General features: G+C 37.8%; 1 protein-coding gene across 4 annotated transcripts; it reads left to right on the forward strand.

Annotated features, from left to right (window-relative positions):
• Nucleotides 1-25,952, forward strand: LOC308705778 (5-hydroxytryptamine receptor 4). 4 transcript variants are annotated; one of them, XR_014031958.1, is made up of 8 exons: nucleotides 90-210; nucleotides 6,247-6,341; nucleotides 6,432-6,563; nucleotides 7,420-7,620; nucleotides 8,524-8,677; nucleotides 10,306-10,856; nucleotides 25,007-25,454; nucleotides 25,546-25,879. XR_014031958.1 is itself a non-coding variant. In XM_081390972.1 (7 exons), the coding sequence occupies exons 2-7, from the start codon at nucleotides 6,313-6,315 to the stop codon at nucleotides 25,098-25,100; spliced, it is 1,161 nt and encodes a 386-aa protein (XP_081247098.1). In that variant the 5' UTR covers nucleotides 1-210; nucleotides 6,247-6,312; the 3' UTR covers nucleotides 25,101-25,952. The 4 variants fall into 4 exon arrangements, 3 of the variants coding, with proteins under 3 accessions (XP_081247098.1, XP_081247097.1, XP_081247099.1); XM_081390972.1 differs by having other exon boundaries at nucleotides 1-210; nucleotides 25,007-25,952; XM_081390971.1 differs by lacking the exons at nucleotides 25,007-25,454; nucleotides 25,546-25,879 and adding an exon at nucleotides 14,015-15,898 and having other exon boundaries at nucleotides 53-210.
• Nucleotides 25,953-25,998: the final 46 nt, after the last annotated feature.

Here is a 25,998-nt window from a genome sequence, read left to right on the forward strand (position 1 = left end):
AGACGCTTGTGTGTTCTGTGTTGGACAGGCAGAGACTCAGAGCGCACTGGTCAATTACATCAATAATAGATGATCTGCTGCTTGCAGCCGCTGTTTAATTGTGACACAGAACAGAGAAGAGCACTTCAGTCTCCGACAAACTGTGATGGAATATGACAGGTTATAAAAACACGTGTGGATTCATAGAGACATGAAACTCGGAGCCCCTGGGTGAGTAAAGTTGTTTGAATGATGCTGCCTCGTACTTAAATGATTTCAAGTGTCAAAATGTGCAACAGGTTATTCTAAGCACCATGAAGTATCATGTCTATTTTTAAATATTTGAATGTAATAATAATAGCTATTATTATTATTATTTGTTTAATGTTTTTGATAAGATGTGGATTGTTTTTCCTAAATTGTAAAGAATAATGACACGTTTCAATTGGTTTCTATTAGAGAATATCAGTTTATCAGTTTACTGATTTTGGAGAAATTTGCCTCCAACTTTGAAATTTACAGCCTTGGTATCATGAATTTGTTGAAGATATCATAATTAATGTAGTGCCACTGATTTTGCACACTTTAAACAGCCAAAGATTTGATTGTCATCATAGTTTATTCATTGTAATTGTACAGAGGAACTGATCCTGATCAAGACTGAAACCACATTATAGCTTTATTTTTTTATTAATTTATTTCATGATGAGAAAAGACTTTGTGAATCCATTTTCAGCCAAAGATTGTTTTTAAAAGGATGTTAAGATTGTTATTGTTTTATTATATCGCCATGTAGGTCCCTCACTGGTGAACATGATTTCACCAAGTACAACATGCTCCTGGATCAACATCTTTGTTGATCCTGGAACAACATTCAAATCAACCAATCAGATTTGGGGGACAAGTTTACTATTTATGTCAAGTTTAGCCTAACAACCAGGGTTAGGTGGTTCTACATCAGTGTTATTATTCACATATCATTTCACTCTGATTTTAGGGATAATTTATGGGTAGGGATAGGGTTAAGACTACATTTTCGGACAGGAATGATGTTCCAGGATCAACAAGATATGTCTTACTTGGCAAAATCACAGTGAGCTAACATAACTACATGATCAATGTGTGTTTCAGACCACTATTTGTGTCACTCCCATATGGGTTTTATGATTGTGTAAAAATGTCACTCGCATAACTTGTTTATGAGGCTTATGGCTTATGTTTATTTTATTTGTTTGTCACCACAGATTGTATTTTATCCCTTTAATGCAAATGCCACTCCGTTTTCCTGGTGGCGTGAAATTAAAAAAGAAGTTGTGTGGGAAGGTGTCAAAATTGTTTATCGGAGGGTTTGTCAGTGCATATTCTTTTCATTATGTCAATTATGTCACGTTATTTTGTTTTGAATAAGAGAAGCCAATCAAATCCTAACAACCGAGTATTGCCAAGAGTTATATACCTATAAGAGTAGGTGTTATTTTTATTGAAACCTAGAGCTGCCTACTTCATTGATATGTTAGTTAATGTTTTTCAGTTTTATTGTAAATTGTTCAATTATTAAGCATCCAGGTTGTGATACATCACTTTAGGGTGCATTTTCAAGTATAACATGTTCATTAGCTCTAAAGGGTTAGTTCACCTAAAAATTTAAATTCTGTAATTAATTACTCACTTCCAACCCATAAGATTTTTTTTCATCTTCGGAACACAAATGAAGATCTTTTTGATGAAATATGAGGCCTTTCAATCCCTTCATTGAAAGTCCACGCAACTACCACTTTGACACTTCAAAACGTTCATAAAGAGATCGTAAAACCAATCCATATGAACTGAGCGGTGTAGTCCAAATTTTCTGATGCGACTCGATTGCTTTATGATGAACAGATTGAATTTAGACTTTTATTCACATATAAAAATTGATCAGGAAACATAAACGGAAGCTCAACAGAACCTGCTTGATCCATGTGAATAAACCTCTTGAGTAAGCTCAAGCGGGACACGTAACACGAGAATGAACCTCATTGGTTCATGAGGAAGCTCAAACGGGCTGCGTAACACGAGAATGAACCTTATTGGTTCTTGAGGAAGCTCAAGCGGGCTGCGTAACACGAGAATGAACCTCATTGGTTCTTGAGGAAGCTCAAACGGGCTGCGTAACACGAGAATGAACCTTATTTGTTCTTGAGGAAGCTCAAGCGGGCTGCGTAACACGAGAATTAACCTCATTGGTTCTTGCTGAAGCTCAAGCGGGCTGCGTAACACGAGAATGAACCTCATTGGTTCTTGAGGAAGCTCAAACGGGCTGCGTAACACGAGAATGAACCTCATTGGTTCTTGAGGAAGCTCAAACGGGCTGCGTAACACGAGAATGAACCTCATTGGTTCTTGAGGAAGCTCAAACGGGCTGCGTAACACGAGAATGAACCTCATTGGTTCTTGAGGAAGCTCAAACGGGCTGCGTAACACGAGAATGAACCTCATTGGTTCTTGAGGAAGCTCAAACGTACTGCGTAAAGGCCCGTTCACACCAAGGACGATAACTATAAATATAACGATAAAGATATAATTCTAAAAATCGTTCTCCATATTAAAGAATAACAGAGTTCACACCACAACTATAACGATAAAGATATGAGGAACGATATCGTTGGGATCACTTTCAGAACGATTTTTTTCCAGCTGTCGAACGATAAAACACTGACAGCCAATCAGAATCCATTCTAATTTAAAGGTCTCGCGCATTTAAAATGGATCTGGATCATCCGGGCGCGCGCGTGCTTAGAATAAAAAGACCGTTATCGGTCGCTGGTGTGGACACATATAGTTATCTTTCTCGTTATCTTTATAGTTATCGTGCTTGGTGTGAACGGGCCTTAACACGAGAATGAACCTCATTGGTTCTTGAGGACGCTCAAACGGGCTGCGTAACAGGAGAATGAACCTCATTGGTTCTTGAGGAAGCTCAAACGGGCTGCGTAACACGAGAATAACCCTCATTGGTTCTTGAGGAAGCTCAAACGGGCTGCGTAACACAAGAATGAACCTCATTGGTTCTTGAGGAAGCTCAAACGGGCTGCGTAACACGAGAATGAATCTCATTGGTTCTTGAGGAAGCTCAAACGGGCTGCGTAACACGAGAATGAACCTCATTGGTTCTTGAGGAAGCTCAAACGGGCTGCGTAACACGAGAATGAACCTCATTGGTTCTTGAGGAAGCTCAAACGGGCTGCGTAACACGAGAATGAACCTCATTGGTTCTTGAGGAAGCTCAAACGGGCTGCGTAACACGAGAATGAACCTCATTGGTTCTTGAGGAAGCTCAAACGGGCTGCGTAACACGAGAATGAACCTCATTGGTTCTTGAGGAAGCTCAAACGGGCTGCGTAACACGAGAATGAACCTCATTGGTTCTTGAGGAAGCTCAAACGGGCTGCGTAACACAAGAATGAACCTCATTGGTTCTTGAGGAAGCTCAAACGGGCTGCGTAACACAAGAATGAACCTCATTGGTTCTTGAGGAAGCTCAAACGGGCTGCGTAACACGAGAATGAACCTCATTGGTTCTTGAGGAAGCTCAAACGGGCTGCGTAACACGAGAATGAACCTCATTGGTTCTTGAGGACGCTCAAACGGGCTGCGTAACACGAGAATGAACCTCATTGGTTCTTGAGGACGCTCAAACGGGCTGCGTAACACGAGAATGAACCTCATTGGTTCTTGAGGAAGCTCAAACGGGCTGCGTAACACAAGAATGAACCTCATTGGTTCTTGAGGAAGCTCAAACGGGCTGCGTAACACAAGAATGAACCTCATTGGTTCTTGAGGAAGCTCAAACGGGCTGCGTAACACGAGAATGAACCTCATTGGTTCTTGAGGAAGCTCAAACGGGCTGCGTAACACGAGAATGAACCTCATTGGTTCTTGAGGAAGCTCAAACGGGCTGCGTAACACAAGAATGAACCTCATTGGTTCTTGAGGAAGCTCAAACGGGCTGCGTAACACAAGAATGAACCTCATTGGTTCTTGAGGAAGCTCAAACGGGCTGCGTAACACGAGAATGAACCTCATTGGTTCTTGAGGAAGCTCAAACGGGCTGCGTAACACGAGAATGAACCTCATTGGTTCTTGAGGACGCTCAAACGGGCTGTGTAACACGAGAATGAACCTCATTAGTTCTCGCACGTCAAGCGAACATGCTTGAGCTTCCGTTTCCCACAACTGATGTGTGAGGTGATGATTGTTTATGTGAATAAAAGCCTAAATTCAATGTGTTCATCATATAAAGCGCTCCTGTCTCTTCAGAAGATTTGGACTAAACTACTCAATTCACATGGATTAGTTTTACGATCTCTTTATGAACTTTTTGACGCGTCAAAGTGGTAGTTGCGTAGGAGGGACAGAAATCGCTCTGATTTCATAAAAAATATCTTTGTGTTCCGAAGTTGAACGAAAGTCTTACGGTTTTGGAACGACATGAGGGTGAGTAAATGATGAGTAAATGATTTTCATTTTCGGGTGAACTATCCCTTTAAGTAAAGAGTTTGAAGTTAATTTATAATTGTACCAACAAGTTTATTTAATTTATTTAATGCTTTGATAAAAACAGGAAAGTACAAAGTCCAACATTATTAATCTGGACAGATCTATATGCTTCAGACAGTTAACCAAGTTTGAAATCCCTTGAGCTGAAGGGAATAGTGGGCTCTTAGATCTTATGATCTAGTGTCACTAATTAAGATTAGTGAAAGTTAGTGTTGTGTCACATGGCATCAGCTTTCATACTTCAGCTCAGCTATCTTTTATGGGTCATTCGGAAAAAAAAGAGGGGTGCCATTCCCAGTGTGATTTTTAAGTAAAGTTTCATAAGATTTGAAACATTCTAACAATTAAATAATGTGTTTAAGAGAAATTAAATTGTATTGTGATATCTTAGGCTAAATCAATGCATTTTGGGACTTAATAACTGTATAGCTTCTGAAAGGTAAAAAGGTTGACAGTTACAGTTACAATTTAATTTGACAAGCCTTGTCCTCAAGATTATGAAACAAACTTGCTTCTTAGAAAGATAATATTTTTAAAGATGTACACTTTTCAATTGTTCACTATGCAAAATCATGATAAAAGGGTTGACATTTTAAAATTGTCCCCTACTGACATGAGAATATAGAGATTAGAGAATATAAAAAATGCTAGATTTTATTTCTATAGTCTGTTAAAGGTTAATCAAAAATACAAATATTGACTAATTTAGAGAAATTTCTACAGAACCCATGAGGGGACATGGTGAGGAAAAATTATATTGCAATGCTTTTGAGTTCTCTCACGAAACTATACTATAGTATATTATATTGAGTTCCCAGAGAAAATTTGTTTTATTGCAATACGTTTGTGAACGAACGCAAAGTTGCAAGAGAAGAGCATCTCATATACTTTTCCATCACCATGTCCTTTTAGGGGTTCCACGTATTTCTATATTGACACATAAAATTGCCTTCATATGTTAATTGTTAAATTGACTATTTTTTACACATACAAATCAGGGACACAAATGGCACCTGTTTTGTAGAATGACCCGTTTACCCTCTCCTTTAAAAAAAGCATCATGTGTAAATCAGCTGTCCTCTCTGTGTATCTGTTCAGAATAGCCTATTTTGTTTAGTGTGTACAGGGTATTATATAATCATGCGGCTCATTTGAAACTCAAACGAAACCAACAGAATAGGAAAGAAGCGTCCAAGCTTTCTCTCTAATACCCACTTGAGCCTCCCAGCTGGGCAAACACATCACACACTTCCAGTGTTTACCCTGTGAGAGCTCTCTCCACTTCTGCTTGAGTTATGGCTCAGGCACAGGGTGCGATATGGCCACTGTGGGTATTAACCCTGCGATGATGGACTGCACGTGCTTTGTGTTGAAGTTTTGAGATTGAGAATCTTATAAGACTTAAGTTTTCCAGTTTTTCCTAACCTTTTTTATTTTATCCACAGCCCTATCAGTAATACTGAAGTACCCCTTTATCAACATCAAACCAGAAATGTGTTTGTCATCAGCAAAAACATCTATTAAGTCTATAAAGTGCAGGGAAAGTTATATTTAAAGGCGGTCATAGACTCATCATGGCTCATATTCCCATGTTATATCCCAGAAGCCCGTTTCATATGCAAAGGTGCTGATGTTTTATTCTCAATGCTCTCACTTTGAAGCTCATGCTGAAAGAATATGATTGAATCTGGGATGTGAGAACCAAAATCAGTTGTGTTTGTCCCACAGGAGTGGGACTGCTGTGTCTTGTGTGAACCAAACTCCATCTGACCACTTCCATACAGATGACCAGTGATGGCCACAGCATCAGACTCAGCGGACGAGTAAGAACCACCTCAGATATTATTACTACAAAGATGAATAAGTATTTATCTTACATTCATGAATAATTATCGGCATATTTTTGTCTACAGTGCAGTGGATCCCGTCATGTCTAAACACACTTCGAGAATAATGCTGTCTATCATCCTGGTGACCATCATCATACTGACTGTGCTTGGTAATTTGCTTGTGATGGTGGCTCTCTGTAAAGACAGACAGCTAAGGTAATGGTGCTTCATATCTACATTTAAATTTACTGTCTCAATGTACATTTTTTATGGTAAAAATAAGGCTTAAAATGCAAGATATCTAAAAGTAAGCTGATTCCCCCAAAATGTAGTTCTGTTTTCATTTGCTTTGTTTGTTTGAGAATCCTGACCAGCCTCGCATAGCAACAATGGCTCAACCAATTGTGTGAGTTTGTACTAAAAATGTCTTAAAAAACCTTAAAACAAGGTGAATTTACTTGAGAAGCCAAACTACACATGATTTAAGGATTTGTTTTCAGACAAACGATACATCTTGAGTCTTGAAACCTCACTGTGCAGTTAGTTTTTTCCTACAACCAGAAAACAAAGGGCAAGACAGTTCAAAATAATCCTCAATCCTCAAAAACCTTAAAATCTTAGGCATCTCAAGTAAATCAATCTCATTTTAAAGATGCTTTAATATTTTCTTTCTGCAAAGTAAGACAAAAATTCAAGGAAAATAATTTCTGCAATGAAATTTTCATATGAAATTATAGTTGACCCTTTTCACATTTCTAGGGTTCTCAGAAGTGCAAGTCATCATAGTTAAAAGCATTTCTCTGACTTTACAGAAGAGGAAAAAATATTGAGAGATTTGATTACATTGGTCAAATTTCCCATCCCTCTCTCAGCTGTTGTATTAGAAACACTAGAAACTAGAAACTTTAAATATGATATAAAGAGCTTCCATAAAAAAGCTCCATAAGTATGATAAAGTATCATTAAATTGCTTAAACATGAGTACTTTTGACAAACTGTACAGACACTATTTTGTACTGTGAACTAATGTCTATCAAACTTCTTTTTTGTGTATCTACTGTTTTAAATATAGGAAGAAGAAGACCAACTACTTCGTTGTATCCCTGGCATTTGCAGACCTTCTAGTTGCCCTTGTTGTGATGCCCCTGGCAACCATAGAGTTGACCACGGGTCAGTGGAGTTATGGAGAGACGTTCTGCTTGGTCCGTACCTCACTGGACGTGCAGCTGACCACTGTATCTATTCTGCATCTGTGCTGCATTGCACTAGACAGGTAAGTGCTGCTCATGAAGCTGATATAGTAACAAAAAATTACTAATAACTGCTTGTGTTGCCATGGCAATGTTGAGAAGAGAAGTCTAAATTTAGACAGTTTTGGGATAGCAATTTTCGTTCCTAGGCTTGATCGTACATTTTTTCTCTTTAAAAAACATTTGTATTTTGATACAGTATATACACACAATCATTCATTTTTTTCTGCCATTTATAGGCTTTCTTATATAGGTTAAAGCCCTGTAATCTTGCGTCACCAAATTACAGTGTGCTACAATATACAGAGATGCTGTCCGGCCTGTATTGTCATGACTAATTTATATTTTGTCCAGTTTCTAATTATTATGTGTCTTTGAGTAAACTGTACATTCAGAATCGTATCCGCAAAAAAAGAAACACATAATTTATGTCTTCACGCTAACTCCAAGGGGCTTGTCAGCGTGTCAGCTAATTATGTGTAATTTGCTGTGTTACGTATGCAAATTTTCTCATGTTCACCCGTTGGGAAGTCTGCAGCACTCTTAACCCGAAAGAGAGCAGCTGTGATTTATGCAGCGCACCTTGTCCATATGGCAGTAACATGACTCATTCTTAGTCTCTCAAAGCCTCTCTCTATCTATTTCTCTCTTTCCCTCGAGCAACAAATTCTGTTGATCTATCTCACTGTGTCACCAAGTTCTTTCTCCATCCGCATATGACTCATGATGTCTTTGCCTCTGCGGTCTCATGTAAGTGCATATTTTCTAGTTATAATTCACTGCATTAACTTTTCAAGGAAAGATCGGCAGTATCATCAGGGTATATCGAAGTACAGTATGTAGGGACGCAGTGTTTACGCAAGACATCGTACTAACAGCATCAAGTGAATCATTTTTCAGATATTTGCAATTTCTGTCTTGGGCAGGTTTTATGCGATTTGCTGTCGGCCTCTGGTCTACAATAACAAGATGACACCTGTAAGAGTCTCACTGATGCTGGTTGGATGCTGGGTCATCCCCTTTTTCATCTCTTTCCTTCCCATCATGCAAAGCTGGAATACAATTGGAATCGAGAGCGTTGTAAGTGAGGAGTAGATTGGTTCATTCTTCTTGTTATGCTGATGCATTATAAGCTTTAAGTAATAACTCTCCGCTAGATCTCTCTAGGTTGGATTATAAAACCATTAAAAAAAAAAGAAATGGTACTTTCCAAAATAAAAATGTTACAAAAAATGTAGAAAAGGGTCTAAATGATGTCACTTCTTAGGCGTGACCATTTTAAGGAATGTTGCGTTTTTGTAAACAGGATATATTTTTGGTAATTATAGTAATGATTAAAAATAATTAATTAATAATAATTCAACAGATTACACTTCTGTTCAAAAGTTTTTTAGTTTTTAAGAAATTAATTATTTTATTTAGATAGGATGCATTAAATTAAGTAAAAGTGAAGGTAAATACTTTTACAGTACATTGATAAAAAAAACATATTTCAAATAAATGCTTTTGAACCTTATGAACAGTTTTGGGTAAGTTACTCTAATAAAGTAATTAATTACTAATTACATATTCGAGAGTGTAATTAGACTACTGTAATCACTCTCTCTAAAAAGTATTGCATTGTATCACTAATTACACCAGATCAACCTCAGTCAGTTTATAAAATTGCATAATGTATTCTTGAACTGACCAAAGTATTTAAAGGGAGAAGGTTACATCAAAAACATACATTTTAAAATTAGATATTAAATTTTGATGTCAAATCCACTACTGTTTTATAAAGAACTGTTCTATACAGTATTTAATGCAATAATGTCAGAAGTAACTAAAAAGAGTAATCTATTACTTTACTTTTTTTATGGGAAAAGTAATAGATTACAGTAATTAATTACTTAGTAATGAATTACACCCAACACTGCTTATGAAGGATCATGTGACACTGAAGACTGGAGCAATGGTTTCTGAAAATTCAGCTTTGCCATCACAGGAACAAATTACCCTTAAAAATATATTAAAATAGAAAACAGTTATTTTTAATTGCAATAGTATTTCACAATATTACCGTTTTACTATATGTTTGATCAAATAAATGCAACCTTGGTGAGCATAAGAGACTTTTTCAAAAAAATTAAACAATCTTACTGAGCTTTTGAATGGTAGTGTATGTGTAAATTGATTGTATATACATTTTTGTATGATTTTATTTGTTGGATGTAGTTGAGAAGGTCAAGACTACAAAATAAATCAGTATCGGTTATGAGCCGATGTTGGATATTTTATAATTTATTGTACTAGTCAATATTGTACATAGTATGCACTGGTTGATACTGGATATTCAATTGTGCCTGCTCGTTTCTACTATATGCATGATGTAAATGACATTTGACAGTATCTAACACTCCCTTATAAGGTTGTAGTCTTTAAAAACCCTTTTAAATGTAATCTTTAGCAAATCACTGTATCTATGTGAATATCCATTTTTCATACAGTACATTATAATGTTGTGATGCTTAAATTCATATGTAGCATTTAAAATGATTGATTTTAATCTTTAGTGTTTTTTTTAAATGTATCCAGACAAAATATTATAGAATTGTTATTGTATGTTATTGACCATAATATCATGAAAATATTGATCAGTTATTGGTATCAGCCAGAGTTTTAATATCGATGCATACTTAATTGTTTTTTTCATTTCAATATCCCAGATCGAACAAAGAAAATTCAACTCTTCCCGCAATTCAACTTGTGTGTTCATGGTGAACCGACCCTATGCCCTGGTGTGTTCAGCCGTGGCCTTCTATGTGCCTCTGGTGCTGATGGTTCTCGCCTATCAGCGAATCTACATCACTGCTATGGGTCATGCTCGGCGAATCGGATCTCTACATCGGGCCGGCTCGGCCCCTTCTTCAACTTACCCAAACCACGATCAACCGGGCTCTAGTCGCATTAAGAATGAAACCAAGGCGGCCAAGACGCTGGCTGTCATTATGGGCTGCTTCTGTCTGTGCTGGGCGCCCTTCTTCATTACCAACGTGGTGGATCCCTTCATTAATTACAGCGTGCCCTGGCAGATGTGGACCGCTTGGCTCTGGTTGGGTTACATCAACTCGGGCTTGAATCCATTCCTGTATGCTTTTCTGAACCGGGCTTTTCGGAGAGCCTTCCTGAGGATCCTGTGCTGTGGGGATGTGCCGCGGGACTTTAGTCCGAGCAGACAACACTCAGAGTCTGTCAACGGAACCTCCATTTCTCTCAGGTACAGTTAGTCCCTCTTGAACACTCTGAGCTTTCAGAAATGAGTTCTGGGAGAAAAGAGATGAATGTAAGAATGTTGGTAAAGTGAGATTTCTGTAAAGTTAGACACCCATGCATCATTAAGGCCCTTTTCCTTTTTAATTTAGTTTAATCGTTTACACGACAACGTTTTCAACAAAAAAAAAAGAAAAAACAACAACAACGTTTTGGAGGCCTAAAAACGCGAACTTTTAAAAACGTTTTTCAAACTGCATGAATTAGTGAAAGCAATGGCATCATGCACATGCGTATTACGTGTTCAGTCTATAGGACCGAAGTGTTTCTTTACAAAGTGACATCGCCAACTACTGGTCTGACAGCAGAATACAGCGTTTCTAATAGTTTTCGCAGATCAGTGTGAACGGGATCGTTTTGACAATGGAAAACGCAAAGGAAAAACATTTCCATTTTTAGTACATCGTTGTCGTGTAAACACCCTTAGTTGTTTGCTAAAGGCCATGAAAAGTAAAAGTGTGTATATATGCACATACAGTATACACCATTTCACGAGTTCACATCTACATATAATTAATACAATAAGTTTATGCGTATTTGGCGTGCTGTCCGGGGGGAGGGCTCCGAGCTCGGAGTTAGGCCCGAACCCAAAGTACTCCCCCCAGTTGGTAAGTGTAGATGGAACTGGAAGTGTATGGAACTGGAAGTGAGGAGATGGGGTGGAGGAGGGATGCTGACAAACTTTCAATGAACAGAGATAGGTCTGCTGTGAATTTATACTCTGTCATTGAGTTGATTACTGATTAATCTCCAGCTGTGCATAATTTGGTTAATTACCTGCTCCTCCCGAACTTTGTTAAATAAAACCTCATTTAAAAGTTTGGGTTCTGTTACATTTTTTATTTTTAAGTTTCACAACTCGCCAAATACAGTAAAACAGTAATATTGTGAAATATTATTACACTTTAAATTAACAATTTTCTATTTCAATATATTATATATATTTTTCCTGAGATGGCAAAGCTGAATTTTCAGCATCATTACTCCAGTCTTTAGTGTCACATGATCCTTCAGAAATCATTCTAATATGCTGATTTGCTGCTCAAAAAAACATTTATTATTTTTATTATCAATGTTGACAACAGTTGTGCTGCTTAGTATTTTTGTGGAAACAGTGACAATTTATTTCAGGATACTTTGATGAAGAGAAAGGAAAAGAGAACAGCATTTATTTGAAATAGAATGTTTTTGTAACAGTCTTTACTATCACTTTTGATCACTTTTTATCATTTTTTTATAATTATATATATATATATTTGTTTTTGATGTTAACATCAAATTTATAGCAGTGATCTTTGATGGTGTGTCCATAGCTAATTATTAATTATATTTTACTAATATTTAATTTTTCAAAAGTTTTCATAATTTTGCTAAAAGATCATGTGCGATAAACAAAAATATAATATTAAGTCATAAGTTGAGCCAAAGTTCAGCTAAAATGTTTCATCGTCCCTCCCACAAAATGTATTAAGTTAAATTAAAATCATGTTATGTGCCAATATTTCTCATCGATAATGATTACTTTAATGATTTTGCAATGCAAGTATCATAGCGTAAATCATAAAATGCAATCCTCAATTCTTTACAAAATGTTTATCAAGTCCTTGGCCTGCAAAATGCCGAAGATGATAAAAATGTTAGGAATGATAATAATCTTAGGCTGTGTGCATTATCATGAAAATGATTTTTATAAAACCCATTTAGAAACATGCTAATTCCATACAGCTTTTTACAAGACACTTAAAAATGACATAATCGGCTAGAACACACTCAGTAACTTTGAAAGTGAAAAGCTGTGTTTAGCCACAAGAGCTGGTAGAATATTCAGCAACAAGTCTTTCCACGTTTCCAGTTGTTTTTCTCCTCAAGGTTTCAGACTGTTTTAAGCGGGCTCTGCCATTACAAAGGCAATTACCCAAAGACTCGTTTTGCGTAAGTATAGATGACATCATTGCGGCTCTTGATCAAAACAAAAGCACATGGTTGTGACCGTGGAATATTCGTCGTTCTGAAATTTTATGATCTGCGTAAAACAACACAGGCATTTTAAATACACCACTATTTATTTTCCCGTCTTTTATTTGTGCGTTTCTATTATTTGTGTGTGTTTTCCACACCAGGCAAATGAATTACTTCATTGATGTTTTGACCTTTTTGATTTTTGAAGGCCAGTACACTGTATGTCTACGCTCAGTGGTTTGCTGTCTCGTCCTAGCAAAATAGCCTACCTCATTTTATGAACCAATATAATGGGTGGATCCTTATGATTTGCTTTGTTACAATGATGTTTTGAGGAATTATTCACCATTTTATTACTTTTAAGTGGCTTTAGACAAATAGTGATGTTTAGTTTGCATGAGTAGTCTCTTTTTTATTATTATTTTAGTGTGGTGCAAAGCCCCTGCCCTGTGTCACAGTCACCAACTCAGTCACCCTCAGCACTACACTTCCCAGTATCCTTCATGCTCACCACCTGCACACACTCCTCAATCATCTGCACCTGCAAGCCGTCACCCTCATCAGCACTCCCTATATCAGCAGTCAACCTCCTCACCATTGATGTCTGGTCTCGTCTACACATAAGTTCTCAACTTCACACAGCGCTACGCAGAACGATCAACAGCTGACTAGAAGCAGTGCATGCTGGTTAGATCTTTTGTCAGACTTGAGACAGTGCTGACGCCATGTGACCGTGACGTATGCCATCAAAGTACCGTGAGAGCGGCTCGAGAGCAGCTGGCTGATTCATTCTGCGCAGCTTCTCCAGAGCGGCTGCACTAATTTATCAGATGACGACACCGCTGTTCCGCGATTGGCCGGATTCACCGCATGAAAACGATCACGTGTTTCGCGTTTATTCTAAAACCTTCAGGTCCACTAATGCTCACAAATCTGTTTTTTATAACAGTAAAACCTCTTTTCATGTAGTTGCGATGTTATATTGTGTCATGTTTATCAAAATAGAAAAATAACTGATAAAAAATGTAGACCCCACTTTGTACAAACAGATGCTGTATTAAGAAATAGGCCTACATAAAGTATTGAATGACAATGTCTCTGAAACATCTGTGTATTTGACAAATATTGCATTTTATTTCACTTCAGCGTCACTACGGGAAGCAGAAAGTGTCTGACTTCACGTCTCCATTTTCAGCTCCTCCCCGCCTGTAAGCGGCAACTCCGGCCGATCGGTTACATCCAGCCGCAGTAGATGTCGAACACACCTATAGACACTTGCCTGATCCACTCACCTGTGTTCGCCATCACATTGTTCCAGTCGCCAGTATCTGTCATCTGTCTTCAGTCTGCAATGACTCTCCTCCCCATCATCTGCTACCCGTTCAGTCATCTGTAAAGACATCAAGAGTACCATTACTCATCCAGCTAAGTTAACTACAAACTATCTGACTGCAGTTATACTCACCATTATCACTCTCCTCCTCGTGCTTCCTGTTCCTGCAAATAAACATCTGCATTCCGCTACTTACCTGTGTTGCCTCCTGTATCTGTGACAGAAGACCAGACCACTTTATACTGAGAACAATGAGCGTTCTCTTCAATCCTATTAACCCCGCTGATTGGCTGATCTCCCATTTCCAAGATGGCCACCAGATCAATGACTATGTAGAGGAGTTCCTCGAGCTTTCTCATCAGGTAACCTGGAACGATGACACCCTTAAGACCGCTGTGGGTGAGTGGTTCTTCCCTTACAATTGGTGAGGTTGATGAAGACACAACCACCACTCAGCCACAGTTACCCTTGTCCACTTTAGCCAAGATGGCCACCACACCCGAGTCTTCAGCCAGTGTGCCAGCCATAGAGTCTGTTCCCATGAGAGAAGTTCACCAGTCTGTTCCCGTGAGGGAAATTCCTGAGCCCGTTCCAGTCCCCAAGCTCAGCCCAGTGCTTGTTTCAGTCCCTGAGCTCAGCCCAAAGCCTGCTCCAGAATCCTCGCCAGCCCATGAACCTATAGCTCCTCACAAGATAATTTTTTTTTTTTTTTTGCTATATGTCCCCGGGCATAGATGCCGAGCCAGACTTCCTTGGCAAGGTCATGGAGGACGATCCGCCATGGCTTCCAGAACTACCTGCACCACCATGGCTTCCAGAACTACCTGCACCGCCATGGCTTCCAGAACTACCTGCACCACCATGGCTTCCAGAACTACCTGCACCACCATGGCTTCCAGAACTACCTGCACCACCATGGCTTCCAGAACTACCTGCACCGCCATGGCTTCCAGAACTACCTGCACCGCCATGGCTTCCAGAACTACCTGCACCGCCATGGCTTCCAGAACTACCTGCACCGCCATGGCTTCCAGAACTACCTGCACCGCCATGGCTTCCAGAACTACCTGCACCGCCATGGCTTCCAGAACTACCTGCACCGCCATGGCTTCCAGAACTAACTGCACCGCCATGGCTTCCTGAGCTGCCAGCGCCTACCTGGGTTGCTGGTGCCATCCTGGAGGTATCCCTATCACCTGACACCGCTCCAGGACGCCCATCCTACCACGCTGGATGGAGTCCATTTTGAGCGAGGTCGCACTTTCCCGGGAGGGGGAAGTACTGTCACAGTCACCAGCTCAGTCACCCTCAGCACTACACTTCCCAGTATCCTTCATGCTCACCACCTGCACACACTCCTCAATCAACTGCACCTGCAAGCCGTCACCCTTGTTTTCACTCATCAGCACTCCCAGCTGTCAATCTCCTCACCAGTGACGTCTGGTATCGTCTACACATAGATGCTCACCTGATCTACTCACTGTACCTGATCTACTGTACCTGATCTACTGTACCTGATCTACTCACCTTGTTCCAGTCTCCAGTATCCGTCTTCTGTCTGTAACGACTCTACTCCTCCATGTCTGCTACACGTTCAGTTGTCTGGAAAGACATCAAGAGTACTATTACTCATCGAGCTAAGTTAACAAACAACTATCTGGCTGCAAATTCCTGCAAATAAACATCTGTGTTCCGCCACTTACCTGTGTTGTCTCCTTCTGTATCTGTGACACCCAGTCATGTGGTGTTTTTTTTTAAAGTCTTAAGTCCTATTTTGCTGTACATTATTCAGGAAACAGTTTAATATTCACAAATATTTAAATTCACTTAACAGTTTAAATTTTGTAATATATTTAGAAGTAGTAATAATATTTTAATTGTATTTCCTGCATTTGGTGACAGAACTACTGTATATTTTGCTAAGTCGCTGACACAGCTTACCCTGAGGCATCTGACACTTCACCCCACATCTACCATTTTGGGGGTAAAAAGTGAATTTAATAATTCATAGCTAATTTGATGTTAATTTAATGTCATTTGCAAAATAAATTCAGCAACATGTTTATATATCTGCCATGTTTCTGTCACATGATAACAAGTTTGATCTAAATATGTTTTAAGATTAATAGGGGCAGCAAAAAACACCACTGAAGAGGAGGATTGATTTGAATATGGGCTGGTATATTTAGCTAGTACATTTTGTTCAACTTGGATTGAAATATGTTGAAAAATGTTGTGTGTTTTTTTCAAATGCTTGATCACCTAATATAGTAAATTAGAGTAGTAAATTATCTAAGAGGATGTTTCTGAAGGAAAAATCATCATTGGTTCTCAGATTTATACCCTCTGAAATTGAATCCCCTGATGATATTATTATATCCAAATTAATAGTAAACATTGGGCTTGTTTAATTGCTTTAACATCCCTGCTTATTCCAGTGTTTCGTGTGCTATAACTTTAAGGATTTAGAGTTACACTTAGTCTCTTTTGTGAGGGGCTGCTACAGAATCTGTCCTTGTGCAGTGTGAGCAAATATGGAGCGTGAAGTGAGGTTTTTGTCTGAAAGCTACAGCCTTGATGCCCGTATGAAGTATTTTCATGCTGCATTTTTCCCACTTTGTTCATTATCAGACTGATGATTGGCGATGCAGAAAAGGTGTCAGAAAACGCATATCTCTCTGCTTCTGTTTCCATAGAGACTTCTCTAATGGCCACCATCCAGCAAACCGTTTCTGTCAATCACAGCCTTTCATATTTTCCATATTCTAGCCTACACATTTTTTTCCTCAAACGTTTCGGAGGTATGTCTGGAATGTGACGTTCTCCCAAACGAGGAACATTTGGGCGTCTTAGCGCTATATAGCCATGAGGTTTAAGTCCGCTCTCTGCTCATGCGGAGGGCTTTAAATTGAGCTTTCTGAATCCGCTCAGTAGCCGGACTCACGTTTCGCTCGGTGTGACTGAAATACTTCACGTTTGTGAGAGGAACTTTGGACCTTTGGCTCAGTCAGAACCATGTGCCACAAAAGCTTGTGGGTTTCCAAGAAATAATAATGCAAGACTGTGTCCAAAACTTTTTCAGAAAGATATATACGTTAACAAGAGGTTTGAAGGTAAACTTCACACTCTGAACTCAGCGTTCAGATTCAGCCAAGGTCAAATCAAACCCTCCACACAGCTGTGAAACACAAAGCCAGGAAATAAAACCAAACCATATGAGAGAATGTTTTATTGCAACTCTTCAATTTATAAGGAGTGTGATTCAGGAATGAGCGTTCTCTTGCTGATATTTCTTTTAATAGAAGCTGAGATGAAGGTGGTCACATGTTTTATGGTCCTATCTTAGATTAAGGACATTGTTGTTATTGCTTTTCCTATAAAAAATCCCATTAGATTTTGGTCTGGTTAATGGCTCAATAGAGAGAAATTTTATTTGATGTGGCCCAGCACCCTGACATCGCTTTTATTCAGAGATGGACAGACCTGTCTCAACACATTTTTTAAAATGCATCCACCCTGGGACTGCAGCCATTTTGAAGCTAACTCTGCCTTGTGATGAATTTGACACTGCAGAAAAGACCTTAAATATTGAATAACTGTTAATTTCTGCCATTAAGATCTCAGACACTTGGAGTGGGTTAACAGGAGCAATGGGTTAATGTGTCTGATTGATTTTACAATGTACTTTACAAGCCTTTCCTGCTTGCCGAAGCAGTTTTTATTTCAGATTGATCCCAGACGTGGCAGTTTTAGCAACCTATATAAATAATGGTGGGCAAACCTCCGTGCCATGTTTAAAAGAGGGCATTTATTTGTTATTATTACTAATTAGCTTGCAGTTTTAAACTAATTGACTATATATAACAAATCATAAAATGTGCTGGAATATTGCTGTAATCTTGGATTGACTTTCACCATTGAGCATCTGTCTAAATTGTTAGACAGTCAAAAATATAATCTTTTCCTCACCCTAATATCTTTATTCCATATCAGTGTTGCTATTTTTAACAAAAACTTTTATTAAAGGTCATTAAAATATAAAAGTTTTAAATATTAGATGAAAACCTTAGCTTGAAAACCCTTGATCACCAATAACTTTTATTCTATGGAAAATAGTTTGAACATCCTGCTAAACATCTTTTTGTTTTCCATGCAAGAAAGTCACACAGGTTTGGAACAACAAGATGGTGACAGAATTAAAATTTTTGGGTGAACTATCCCTTTAAAGATATCCAGCCTTAAAGACCACTTTTTAATTTAATTGTTGCTCTGAAAACTGTTAAATGAAATGAGTTTGTAAAAAAAATAATTAGATAATCACTGGTAGCTATAGGCAGCAACCTGAACACATTTTATTTTTACCGTTTCTCTTGTGAAGTCTAAATGAGGTTCGGACTGAGCATTTGAGAAAGGTATCCACTATAATCCACTGCTAAAGATGATGTTTCCATGTTTGGTCAAAACCGCACCACTTTCACTCTCAGCTGCACCAAATCCTTGTGTTTCAGGTTAATGTCAGGTCAGGCTATGAGCTGGTCATCAGACTAATGGATAGGGTCTTGCATGCATATCTATTTTAAATAGTTTGCCCCGTGGTTTTAAAAAATGTTGACAGGGAGTCACGTTGATTTTTTTTAGCGCTCTCTATTTCTGGGCCTGTCACTTTTTTCCCCAAGACATTTCACATTTTTTTGTCTCATTTCTTAATTGTGAGCATTAATATGTTGTTTATTTTAGATTTGAAAGTGCTGTTAAGTTCAATTGTAGTTTGTACAGGGGCCCAGAGGTTTGTCCTCCTGGTATCCGTGTGAAAAAATAGTTTTGACATTTATGTTTTTCTTGTTTTAAGGTCAATGGCAGTCCATAGGGTTTGTACTGCTGGTGTCCATGTGAACATATAGATCCAATTTGTCAGGGATGATTATTTAAACATAAAAGTGCAACAGATTTGGCCGGGCAGAATTTCAGTATGGCCTCTTTTGTAATTTTCAATGACAGTATTGAAAATATTTAGTTTTGTATCATTGCTTTCCCATGCAGAATGTGCACGGATTACTCAATGCCTGATAGATTCTAACAAGAAATCCGTATCCTCGTATGATTTGATTTGTTACAGATGTTTGGGATGTTTTTTAAATGATCATACTGCGATGTGGTTATGTTTGATTTGGAAATCAAAAGGAAGGTTTGTTTGGTTAGATATATCAGTATACATTCCCTGGACCTTTCTTTTTTTTGACCACCCGTACTGCCTGTTTTATCTTTAGCAAAGTTCACAGTTAGAACAATGTGGTTTGCTGTGAAAGTAAACTTGTGTGCTCAGTTTCAAGTCACACTTTGATACAAATCATTATTATTGTATGCCAAAAAGATTATTAAAAACTAAACCATGAAATTACTTACACCGGTGAGAAAGTGCACAAGAAATAATCAGGGATAATGTTAAATGTCTGATTTATATGTCAGGCACAGTTACAGACTAATTACTACATTCAGACTTAATTACTTTAAAAGCAGAAGGTTGAGAGATGTTAATGGCACTAATTGGTTTGTGCAGTTACTTATTGGATTTAATTTGCCAATATACAATTCCCAATCAATATTTACAATAATAGAGGACAGTGTTGCTCAGTTAATGTACAGTCAGCCGGTCATTATCACAAAACAAACCCTGCTGGGGTAATTTGGATGCAGAAGAGGAACGGAGGACATTAAATATTAGTTCCGCTGAGAATTGTAAGGTTTGGATTTAGGCGCAGTCACATTAGCAAGTGAGCAAGAAAAGGACCATTGTTAATAGTGTAGGTATGATGCACTGCAGTTGTGTGAATTCCAATTGGAATGACTGGATTTCGCCATTGAAATTAGCTGAGCAACGCTAAGGTGCATGCCCACTATAGTGGCAAAACTCTGCTCAGTGCCGCTGACAATGCTATAACGCCTCCGTTTTGGGTTGTGTCTATAGCGAGTGTGTATGCGAGTGTGTACCTCTGTGTATGGGGTGCTTCATGCATCTCTACACTATTAAAAATTGACCTTCTTTGCCCGCAAAATTCCTTAGAAATTTTGCTAAAGTGACTGCAGAATTAGAAGAGCAGAAATATCAGATGACCAATCAGAATTGAAAATTCCAGTGAGCCGCCTAAATGCATGTATATTTTTCTCCACTTGTCTTTTATCTTCTATTCTCCACCCTCATCTTTCTTTTCTCTTCTTATCTGGGAATGTTGAAAGATTTTTCTATAGCTTATAGCTAAGGATGGAACCAAGAAGAGGACAGAGCTCAGTCAAAGAAGAAAGCCTTGAGACAGAGAGGCCGCTTTTTTTTTTTTTTTTTTTACAAAAGTTTTTACAAAGTTTTCAAAGCCTGGCTGCTGTATTGTAGGAATCTGTTTTGGCATATGGGGAGAATTATTGGACATTAGGAGTATAATGTAGCTCATAAAGGGGGAAACTCATCTGAACTGGATTACTGATCTTATCAATCTCAGTCTTATTATAGAACAGCTCATGAGAACGGCATGAAAAAAGGTTTCAAGACATGCCTGTTGACCTAAAGGGTTCATTGCTTCTTTTGGGACATTAAAGGGTTAGTTCACCCAAAAATGAAAATTCTGTCATTAATTTCTAATTACTTTTGGAAAAAAAATGTATTCTTGTCAGAAAGCTCTCGGATTTCATCAAAAAATATCTTTATTTGTCTTACTGGTTTGGAACGACATGAGGGAATTTGACAGAATTTTTATTTTTGGGTGAACTAACCCTTTAATAATAGTATTTTTAAGGGTTATTTTTAAACAGAACTTCTTAAAGTTTGACCATCTCGTCAGCAATATAACTTAATAAGTCAACGTATGTCTTGAGAATTTCCCAGAACTTTATGCATTTGGAGACCTTAGCAATGTTCATATTTTAACACATAACCCACCCTGGTATGCAACATGTGTACAACAATCCTGCTGCATAATGTCAAAAGGCATTCTATGAGTAAAAGGTTTTAATATTTGACAGTTGATTCGATAAGAATAATTTGATCAGATTTCACTCTGACATTCACGGTTAATCTCATTTTCTTGGGCATCATCAGCAAACACATTTACTTCTAATAAATCAGGATTCATTTACAAAGCAAATGTATCACTGAGGAAAAATATTTCCACTCTATTGAAATTGATTGGCGTATTGCATTGTAGAACCTTGTACCAAACCATGTGATCATGATCGTATACCAGTCTCACATTATTCAGACAATATAGTGCTTTTGTTAGCAAAGTCTATGAAAGAACAGATCATTCGCCCAAAAATAAAAATTCTGTCATTATTTACTCAACGTCATGTTTTTCAAAACCCATTCACAAGTTGGATTGATTTGGTTCAAGTAAAACTCAGTGATCCAGTCGCAGCGATTCTCAAGGTAACAGCTTAGAATGAAAATATTGTAAAGAATGTCATGTCTGTATCTTTCTTAGCTAATTCCTTATTGCCTCAGAAGACTTGAAATATATTGTAGCAGTCGGATGGACCACTTTTGTGGCATTTTTGGTGCATTTCCTTACTGGAACTGGACTGGTGTGTTTGCTATTGTATGAAAATGACCTGTGTGAAATTATTGATTTGTCTTATTGTTTTCCATGAAAAATAAAACTAGCATTGGAACATGAGGTTGAGTACCTAATGACAGAATTTCCCTTTTTGTGTGAACTATCCCTCCAAAGTTTGCATTGACTTGTGTTATATGCTGAGAGAGGTCAAATCTCAAAGGTCCCATTTTAAGAAGGAAGCAAAGCTGGTTGGAGAGATGAGAAAGTGATTAGGAACTTAGTGAGTTTGTGGCTTGTGTGACAGTCAGGCTGAGAATTCCTCAGTCTTACCCTGCCGACCCTCAGCCAAGATTCGCTCGAGTGAAACTCACAAGTCAATCACTCTATACTCCCCTAGCATACTTGAACCCAAAACACATTCTTTCAGCTGTTTCGCTCCACCAAACAGCTGTTATTGTGCTGTATCATGGTTAAATGAACAACATGCTGAGGACAGAACCCTGTGGAGCCCTGTTCATGCAAGACAAACGGGATGTGACACTCATGCTGTCCATGCTGAAGAGTTTTTTGTTGAGTGCTCTGCTTAAATGCATGTTAATGTATGGATGTGCAGAGAGTGCAAAGTTTCATCCTGGGAAGATCTGCAGTGAGCTCAGGTTCACTGAAACCTGCTGTAGTCGTGAGATAATGCAGATCAAGTGCTAGTTTTAGAGTTTCTGTCCCACATTCTGCTTCTCCATGATGATGGTTTCTTTTTTATCACTGAGCAACAGCTACAGTCATTCAAATGGAGACGTAGGAGCAACACTTGAAAGTGGAAGGGACACATAGGTCACAAGGCCTGTGAATATAAAGAGATGTAACATTCGCCAACCAGTGCCAGAAATATATATTTTTTTAGCTTTTAGTTGTGGTCTGATTACTGAAAATGCAAATTGCAGTTTCAAATTTTGATGTCTGCAACTTCAAGGGCTTTACAAACCAGGTGTCAATATAGAATATAGATATGTGAACTGTATACAACATGTCAAGATGTAATACTTATGAATAAAAGTAAATAAAATAATACTTTTATTAAGCAAGTACACATTAAATTAATCAAAAGTGATTCTAAAGACATTTATAGTGTTACAAAAGTAAAGACTTAATAAATGATTTTTTTTGTATTCATCAAAGAACAACATTTCTTGTGTTTCTTGTGTTTCTTGAAATGTTTCTTGAGCAGCAAATCAACATTAGAATGATTTCTGAAGGATCATGTGACACTGAAGACTGGAGTAATGATGCTGAAAATTCAGCTTTGCAATCAGGAATAAATTATATTTTAAAATAAATACAAATTCTATTCATTTATAAGTTATTTTAAAATATTTAAAATGTAAAATGAATGAACGAACCTCATTGGTTAAATATAAAAATAATTTTAAATACATTCAAATAGAAACCAGTTATTTTAAATTGTAATAATAGTTCACAGTATTACCTTTTTACTGTATTTTTGATTGATATTTTTGACAAGACTTATTTTTGGTCAAGAGACTAACATTAAAATAAAAAAATATATATAAACAGAGTATGTTCCAGATTAGCAAAAGATTTAAGAAAAATCTAAATCGACCCCTGTTCGGAGTTTTGGATGAAGAATTCTTTTATTTATTTATTAATATTTAGTCACAGATGTCATCTAAATGGCAACTGTAATTCAAGCATTGTGAAAGTTTTATTTTTGGCTCTCTTAATGGATTAATGGATGTGCACCATAATTGAGCAAAAAGTCTTCAACAAGGTTTAATTATTTTTAATGAATGTCTAAATTTGATTGACACACCTGGTTGGCTTGACATTTTTTATTAGGAGAGATCCTTTTTGGAAACCATACTTTCTCTAAATCTAAAATAAATATAAGAGCAGCTAAAACGTATTGGACCCATTAAAGGATTAGTTCACTTCACAGGACATTAAAATGTCCAGATAGTTTACTCACCCCTATGTCATCCAAGATGTTCATGTGTTTCTTTCTTCAGTCGACAAGAAATTAAGGTTTTTGAGGAAAACATTTCAGGATTTTTCTCCATATAGTGGACTTCAATGGGGTACAAGGGTACAACGGTTTTAAGGTCCAAATTGCAGTTTCAATACAGCTTCAAAAGGCTCTACACGATGCCAGCCGTGGAATAAGGGTCTTATCTAGCGAAAGGATCGGTCATTTTCCACACACAAAACTAAACATTTTTATAGGCGTACTTTTTAACAATAAATACTCGTCTTGCACTAGCACAGAGATGCGCCACGCATTACGTAATCATGTTGAAAGGTCACGCGTGACACCAAGTTTACAAAGCGAACGTGCAAAGAATGTCAAAGTAAAAAAATGTATCAAATAAAAGGTAAAACAAGATGTCACACGACTTTGAATTTAGAAAATGTAATTAAGTTTTTCGCCCTATACCCTTACCTTTTTTTAACCGGACCATGCGTGACCTTTCAACGTAGCCTAATTACTTACTACGTGGCGCATCGCATTCCAGTGCTAGTGCAAGACGAGTATTTGTGGTTAAAAAGTATAGCTATTTGTATTTAAAAAAAAATATTTTTTTTTGTTTGTTTTTAAGAAAATGACCGATCGTTTCGCTTGACAAGACCATTATTCCTCGGCTGGGATCATGTAGAGCCCTTTGAAGCTGCATTGAAACTGCAATTGGACCTTCAAACCGTTGTACCCTTGCAACGTTACCCCATTTAAGTCCACTATATGGAGATAAATCCTGGAATGTTTTCCTCAACAACCTTAATTTCTTTTTGAATGAAGAAAGAAAGACATGAACATCTTGGATGATGTGGGGGTGAGTCAATAATAAGGACATTTTATTTCTGAGGTGACCTAATCCTTTAAGGTTTCCTGTGTATTTTAGCTCAAGAACAACTTTTTCCCCTGAAGAGTTATAGCTACTGAGACATCATAACAGGGGCATTTAGAAATCGTATGTCCAAAGCCAGTCCATAAGGCTCTATATTACTATATATGTACAAAGAATCTGATGCTGAGGTTAGGATGTTTCTAGTCTGATCCGTCTTTACTTTCATTACTTTTGATTTGTATTTTTGGCTTTTCTCATTTTCCTGTTCACATCTGTTTTTATTCACTGTCCACTGACATTAGCATATTCTTTTTGCACTGAACTGCATTGTCTTCTTCTTCTCCAAGAAAGCTTCTTTGCCAACCAAGCAGAATATAAATGTATATCTTTTTTTTTTTATCTTCAGATTGTCATTTCTTCAAAGCCGAAGATACAGCAACAATTCCAACCGATTTCTGTCGAGTGAGCTGGAATCACAGGAGTCTGTTGGTGCATCATAGCCAAGAGTTCAAAAGCCTACAAATGTTGTTTGATGAGAACATACAGACAACTGCCTACATATGTGTCAAATCAAGAGACTTCATTGCAATTAGCTTTTTGATGGGTTTATGCTTTCCGTGAAGTATGTCAAATCAAAGATTGTTTATAGGCCTATTTGGCAGAACTTCTACAGTGTGATGATGATGTTAGCATGCAGACATTTTATCAGACGAAAGCAAACAGATAATAGGCCCAGGCATTTAAAGTTTGAAACAAAAAGGTACAGGTAAAGAAAACTGCTCTATACAGATATTTCGTCATCCCCTTGAATATTTTTCAAGCTATATGGGGTTGTCAGCTTACTGCTCATTTATGTAGATCTCATCTTTCAAATTAGGAGCAATCCCAGACAACAACATAGTGTCCGCCCAGATCCGGCCCACATCCACGCGTACCAGATGTGAGCCGGATCTGGGCAGACGATATGTTGCTGTCTGGGATACGTCTGCTTTGGCTGTAAAGGCTAACAATGACAAATATATACTGCTCAGCAGACTGTTAAAAACGGCCTGTCATTAAGCATGTGGTTATTCTTGCATACAGTGAACCTCAAACGCTCATTTTAATACTCCCTCTTTAATTCATTAAGGTATTTATGTTGTACATGTAGTTGACTTCTGTGAAAAGAAGCCGTGGCTTGTCACTGTGTGACATTTGTACTTTTATTGTATCATTGTGTAATCGAACTGAATTGAATGTACAGTGTATCTGGAAGATGAATCTAAAAACAAAGTTTCATAAAACTACTTTGTTACTCGTACTGCATCTGTTCAGCACTTCTCATCCATTACATAAAAGCATCTGTTTGATTGATTTGCCATTGTTCTTTCCATTGTGCTCCAGACGGCTTGATGGAGG

The sequence above is a fragment of the Scardinius erythrophthalmus genome, assembly GCF_964197995.2.
Source record: "Scardinius erythrophthalmus genome assembly, chromosome: 17".
Taxonomy (NCBI): domain Eukaryota; kingdom Metazoa; phylum Chordata; class Actinopteri; order Cypriniformes; family Leuciscidae; genus Scardinius; species Scardinius erythrophthalmus.